The sequence below is a fragment of the Culex pipiens genome, chromosome 3 (genome assembly GCF_016801865.2).
Source record: "Culex pipiens pallens isolate TS chromosome 3, TS_CPP_V2, whole genome shotgun sequence".
Taxonomy (NCBI): Eukaryota; Metazoa; Arthropoda; class Insecta; order Diptera; family Culicidae; genus Culex; species Culex pipiens.
Window position 1 is genome coordinate 76,341,519 of NC_068939.1, and position 7,315 is coordinate 76,348,833.

The 7,315-nt window shown below is 39.1% G+C and overlaps 1 protein-coding gene across 1 annotated transcript; it reads left to right on the top strand.

The window, feature by feature from the left end:
• The first annotated feature begins 200 nt into the window (after positions 1-200).
• Positions 201-753, top strand: LOC128093630 (uncharacterized). The gene is made up of 2 exons (XM_052711185.1): positions 201-423; positions 479-753. The coding sequence occupies exons 1-2, from the start codon at positions 223-225 to the stop codon at positions 728-730; spliced, it is 453 nt and encodes a 150-aa protein (XP_052567145.1). The 5' UTR covers positions 201-222; the 3' UTR covers positions 731-753.
• The last annotated feature ends 6,562 nt before the right edge of the window (positions 754-7,315 follow it).

The window sequence follows — 7,315 nt, forward strand, 5'->3', positions numbered from 1 at the left end:
TATCTGTCATGAATATCTGAACATTGGTTGTATTTATGTCCATGGACATTTTAAGTAGTAGATTGTATTACGATTTTCTACCAGAAATTTAACGGGATCAAGATGATTACCCTCATTCTGGCTTCCCCTCAGTGAAAGTTGGTATAAAGTTGATCACCGAAACTGAAACCGCAAAAGTAGGTCCCAGTTTGCGACCGAAATAAGTTCAACAAAATACCTGCCATGCTGAACCGATCTGCATGGAAAGTGTTTATACTTTTGGCACTGGCCATCGGATCGTTCGGCAAACGTGGATTCAATTTGGATAAACCCATTGAACTGAGCCACTTCAGGGGCGTGATTGCCCCCACCGATATACTGTGTTTGAAATTTTACATCGGCAAGAAGACGACCCTTCCGCTGCAGGTCCCAGTGTTGACCAATGTAAGTTTTTAATTTGAAATTGATTATGATAAATTTTTAAAATATTTTTTTTCAGATTCCTCTGAGTGCCATCAAGGCAACCGCTTGGGAGTTTAACAAAATTGGCTTCAAAATGGACATCCAAATTGGCGGTTTGGGAGCCACAACGACGATTCTTAACTTTCACGGGCCAGAAAAGACAAAGTTCGCCATTGAGGTGGAGTGTTACTGCACTGCTGCACCACCGCCGCCACCACCAGTGAATGCACTGGCTCCACCAGCTCCGGCTCCAGTTGATCCACCACCACTAGCAGTTAATTTCAAATAAAGTGTTTATTTATTTTAAATTTTGAGGATTGATTTGTCATTTTTTTCAAAACGGATAAACTGTTTAAAATTTTAACTAGAAAGGGGTTTTTGAATATCTGATAATCTTTTCTGACAAACACGTCGACATGCCTACCAAGCTGCAATGTTATGCAGCGAGTCAGGCATTTTCTTTCAAATAACTCTCTTTTAACATCCACCGTCCCACCGTCATCTGCATCTGCCCCCGCGCCCAGCTGGGCCCCAGGATTGACCGGAGAGTACGCGACTTGATTGATGATTTCTGTCATGCACCGCGAATGGCTTCATCTTGAAAAGCTGCACTTGAGGAGAGGATCAACAACAAAGACCGTCAACCGTGTGTGGTGGTTTGGCGAATGGGGTCTATTCAGTTATTTCACGTTCTTTCTTTCGTGTTAATTGAATTATTATTCACTGGCCGCCAGTCACGACGACTGATTAGTCTTTTGTGAGTGGGAATTTGCATAAATTGCACCTTGGGGGCTTAGTTTGGTCAAGTGTACGGATTAGTTGAATTGTTTCTGGTTTGATTATATATTAATATTATTTTAGCTTAGTTATTCGATCAAAATACACAAACAGAGGCAAATATTTTTTTTGAATATAATAAGCCATCTAAAAATGTCAAAACAAATGTAAGAATATTTTGATATCATTTTAAAATTATCAAAAAATCACAATTTCACAATCTTCGTGTTTTTGGATTTGTCATTTTAAACTTATTATTTTTCGAATGTGAATCATCCAAAGCCAATTTGAGTTTTGTATTTCTGAAGTGCCAAACAAAAAAATAGGCAATTTTATATTATTAAATATTACTCTAAAATGAATTGAAGAAATGCTTTAATGATGGTTTAATTTCTTTTTACAACTAATGAACACTAGGGTGGTCCAAAACTGGGCTTACTCGAGCTACCCTCTGAAATCAAAGGCTGACCATAAGGATGGCTCGAGATGGTCGATTTTTCAGAGCATGTTTTTCTAGGTTGCTTTTAGGCCCCTAAATAAGTTTGGGAGCGTGCACACTTTGCGAATTGCATTTCAATTTGGTATGGAAATTAGTATGGAAAACTCTCTTTTTTATATTTTGATTTTTAACTTTTCTATTTTCCACAATTTTTTTCAAATCAACAAAATAACGTTTAAACTGAAAAAATCCTCTAAAATTTCCTGAAGAAGGTAAGTGATTTCCGAACAAAAAACACGTTTTAGACCAGTTTTGAGCACGCTGTATCTTTTGACTGGAGCAAGATAGCACAATACTTTCTTCGGAAAAGTTATAGAGCATTTTCTCAATTTTAACGTTCTTGTGCTGGTTTGAAAATAATAGTTTAAAATAACAATGATGTTTTTTCATACTTATTCCCATACAATATTGAAATCAATGCGCAAAGTGTGCACGCAAATTATCGGCAACTAATCACCTTCCATTGTTGTCCAAGACAGCTGAAATCGGTTGAAATGGCACGGAGTTTTTTAATTTTTGAAAAATGTGGTTTTTGCGAAATTTGACGATCACCCTATCACGGTGTAGGTCACCCTAACGACCCAGAAAAATTTCGAGCCTGATCGGAGAACTTTTTTATCGGTTTAGGCTCTTTAAAATTGAATTTCTGTATACCTCTAGCGAAATAATAAAAAAGATATTTTTGTTTGAAGTATAACTATAACTTCTATATAATCCTTAAATTATGACATAGACATCAATTCAGTCAGAAAGTTTTTCCTGATTTTCCAGATTTTCAAATATCTACATGCTACAACAGTCGTCGCAATTGGTTGAGGATCTGTATTGACGATCCAATAAGACGAACAAACTTTTATGGTCACAGGAAATAGCAAAGTTTATGAGCAATCAATTTATGCAACAATTTAAATTTTGATTTTTGCCCAAAAAAAACCAAAAGATGGAGATATTATTTGAATTTTTACAAAATCCACCAATTTCGACCATTTTTTTTAATTTCAATTCGGTTTTATTGGTGAATAATCAAGATACAATAAGTTCTTTTGAGGTACATAAGAGGTTTTGAAGTTCCTTACAGCTGTGTGTTACATCATAATCCATTTTGGAACAGTTATTGCTTGTAAATAAAGGTGTCACCAAGAGTAAGAAAAAAATAAAAAAACTTACTAAAATTGCAAGGGAAAGGGGATAGAAATAGAAAAAGCTTAAAACTAGATCACAGTTTTTTTTATCCTTTATAGATGTGCTTGATCATCAGCTCCCCAAGGGCCAGGAATTGCTCCGCCTTGTTACGGCAGGTCCGAAACCGCGTCATCATCTCCCCTGCGAGAGCAAAGAACTCTGGCAGAGTAAAGAGATCTTCTCCGGTAACTTCTTGCTGGGCCGTATTGCCACTGCCGGCAGCGACCAAGCTGGCGAACGATCGCCCCCATCCAGGAGGGAACGCTGAGTTGTCCGCTGGAACCGTACGATGACCAGCTGCCGGCACGGTTTCGATCGTACTTCGCTGAGAAGAGTGGGACGCTGCTGCTTTCTTCTTCCTCTTTTCCTGCTCCTCGAGGTAGTTTTTCCGTGCGCTGCATCCACGATAGTTGCTGGTATGGTTACCTCCACAGTTGGCGCACTTGATGCGCGCCTTCGTTTGCTCTGCCTTGTCTCCCAAGTCCGCTTTGCACGGCAGTGCACACGCCTCAGAGAGGTGTGATTCACCGCACTTCACACAGCGGGGCGGGAGGTTGCAGTTCCGCGAGCCGTGGCCGAATTTCTGGCAACGGTGGCATTGTGCTGCATCCGACGGGTTCTTTGAGTAGAACCGCCAGTTTATCCAAAACCCGTCCAACGCCTTAGTTCGCCGCAGGTCTTGAATCTTGAAGGTGTCGCGGTCGAAGTACAACAGGTACAGGGTGTGTGTACCTGTGACTGTTGTCTTCCGCGAGAGGACTTTTATGTCACGCGGCGTTATTCCAGCACCCGAGAGGTCCTTCTTGAGGTCGGAGATCGGGCGGTCTTGGTACCCCTGCAAGACGACCTTAACGGCAGTCTTCTGCACGGGGTCGAATGTGTAAAACTTGAAGTTTTGACGCTTCAATTTCTCCAGAACCAGGTCGAAGTTCTTTTCGTCAAAAGTGTAGACTTGCACTGACGACTTACCGATTTTAAAACAATATCCGCTATCGCCAACGTGTCCAAAACAAAAATTGGAGGTGGTCTACGTTCCGTTGGAGAATTGTTCTTTTTTGACGTCGACACTTTTTTCCGTGCACGACCATCATCGTCGTCGTCGTCGTCGGTAGTGCTACCGTCGGTGTTGCTGTTGTTGTTTTCATCGTCACTCAGCATCTGGAACTCGTTCCTGATGGGGATATTGGCGGATGTTGATGTGCCACTGGTTGTGACACCGGAAGTACCTGAACGGGTTCGCACTGGTGATCTCGGAACATATCCGGGATGTAGGGGAATTATGCCCATTTTAATCACTCTAAGCCGTTCGACCAATTCTCATCACTTTTGCTGTTTTCCGCTATGAAATCAACATTTTCAGATGTATCAACAATTGAGAGTTGCTTGCTCACTTTTGTTTGAGCTATTTATAACTTTGAAACAGTCAAAAACACTCTATGAAAGCTGTAACTCATGATCAAAGTACTGATAGGCCGATAAAAGAAATAGGCTGAGAAAGGGTATAGTTCCCCTAGTAACTTTTTGTCGATTCCATCTGCGCTCACGCTCCCCTGCGCGATGGCGGCCGACACGGCGTTGGTTTGTTTACCTTTTTGCACACGGCCGGTAGACGAACTTCGCGGGTTTTTCGAGGCCGCACTCGAACTGCCACGGCCACGGCCGGCCTTTGGCATGCTGGAGAAGCAAACTCGCGGGTAATCACAATCAACTACGGCGAAAAATTTCGAAAAAACGGTAGATCACAGAGCACTAGCCATTTTTATTTTTGGCATTTTTTTTTATTTGGCTCAAACTTTGTGGGGCCTTCCCTATGACCATCGAAGCCACATTGTGTTATTGGTTCACCCATGCAAGTCTCCGTGCAATTTTTTAACAGCTGTTTATACAAAAATGGTACGTAAATATTCAAAAATCTGTAACTTTAAAAAAAAATCTGATCGATTTGGTGTCTTCGGCAAAGTTGTAGGTATTGATGAAGACTATTCAGAAAAATACCGGTACATTAATTTTTTATGATGATTTATAAGTTAGATTTTTCAACAAAAATTTTCCGGTATCCATGATATTTTCAAAATTTATTTTTATAATGTTTTGACATGTTTCAATGTCAATGTGTATCTTCAATGTCTCTTAAGCAATTTCATTGATTTTTTTTATGTTTTCGATTTTTTTACAGTTATAGGCAAATATGGACACTATATTGAAAAATCATTTTCACTTTATCAAAAATTTAAACAGTGTTTTACGATTGCAAATTTGATTTTACATTGAAAACTGACGTGTTAAAAATGAAAAAAATATCATCTCCCTGGATTATTAATTATTCGAAAAGTACCTTGGATTTCCGCATAAACTGACATTTCTTTCTATTTTTACACTTGAGTAACGTGGAATGGCCGCGACTAGAAATCAACATTATGCATGTTTTGTTTCATTTTTTGATAATGAAAACTTTTATTCGAATCACAATTGCGTTTATCTCAAAACTTTAACTTGCATAAAAACGTGTCCATGGTAACTAAAAATGCCCTCATGTCGTGAATAGAATAACTTGCATTCAAACCGGTTCATTTTCCTGTTCCCTAGACTCAAACCTAGAATATCCTAGATAAAAGCTCGACTTTCTTTTCACTTTTATAGCACTCCAGGTTCATCTCTCACCCTGGATAACGAATCCTGCCAAAAAGCTTCCCCTAATTCATCATCTTCTTTCCGCGTTCATTCCCTCGAACCCCTCCCTTCGTTTTGCTCTGTCAATTCCCACCCCTATTCCTTTCTTTGTTCCATTTCCATGTCCCCTCACTCTTTCCGATCATTCACCCTGACCGGCTTTTTTCAATTAAAAACCTTCATTCGCTGCATTAATTGGCGCTTCCCTCTCTTTCCTTCTCTTCCTCCTTTTCTCTCTCTTTCCTCCAGCCACCCCTGTCAACCCCAGTCAAATTCCTTCATTTTTGGGTCGAAAATCCCGTTTTCCGGCGGGGTCCCCTCATTCGGCAATTAATTGTCGCTCGGATCGGAGGTGAAAGTGGACTCTGACCGAAAAAAAAAATAAAGATTTCGATGCCGCGTGGTCACAAGTGACGAACCTTCCGATTGTGTGTGGGTTTCGATTTTGTTTTGTTAAAAGACACATAAAAATTGCACTTTGTGGATGATTGGTGAACGTGAACTGAAAATGGAATGTTTGTTCGAGTGTGAATGTGTGAGTGTGTGCAAAACTGGGTGCGATGGAAATTAATTTTAATTAGTGCCGCTGCTTTAATTTTGCGATCAAGGTTGGAATGTGGCGACACCGTGTGCTCAAATATGGAACTTTGGTTCGTCGAGTGGCTTGACTTTTTAATGTCAAGTCTTTGCGAAAGGTTGGTTGCGGTTCAAGCAGTGTCTGTGCACACAGATTGTTTGGAATTTGGCTGTTAATTAGTGGGGAGGGAAAAGTAGTTTGCGACATAAATAGAAGTGATAGTCGTCAGGTTGAAAAGTACTTAATTTAAGCTCGAATTTAAAGTAGCGGTGCAAAATTCATTCATTAAAAACGCAGTTGCCCGTCCGTGCAACAGGTTTAATAAATTTTCCAGTTTGCCTGTCTGCAAGTTAAGGTGAAGTGATCGTTAACAGGTCATTAGTTATGGTTTACGATGCACTCTTTGGGATCCCGTTTTTCGTTATGCCAGGGAACGGAAACTAGATTATCGCTTATCGCGCGCAGCTTTGATCAAGTATCGATAAATTTCTCGATTACACCTGGAATTAAGCGATAATTCTTACCGAGTACCTGTTGTGTGGACTAATTTCAAACGAAGAAAGAGCGCGTTTGAAGCGTATTACTTTGTTGAAAACATGGGCTGTTTTAAAGGGTTGAAGCTATAAAATGTATGAAAATTATGGTAGCATTCAAAATATTATAAACAATTAAAATTAGTATGATATGGACTATAGGATTAAGTATAGAAATTATTAGATTACAACTAATTCAAAAGTGGTTCCGTTTATTTGCAGAATTTTATCACATTGAAATCGGTAAAATCATTTTTAACATTATCAATATTGATCTTATTTATTTTTTTGATTTATTTATATAACATAATTTTTTATTTTCAGCAGGGCCGATTTGAAGTTCAAGGGCTCTTGTTTAATAAAATTGCAGGGGATCAATCTTTTTACATTCTTTTAAAATTTATTTGTAGCTTAGACCTTCACAAATATTGTTCAAAGTTAACTTTGCTTTCACCTCAATAGTGCCCGGAAAATCAGGGGGTAGAAAAGTATGTATGGTATGTTTCTTTAAAAATAAATCCTCAAGATTTCAGTGAAAATTGACATGCACCAAATAAAAACAATTTTATTAGAATTTTCTCTCGTTGATGGCCATCTTTAACAATATGGAACCAGTTTGTGATTTTTTTTTGTGAA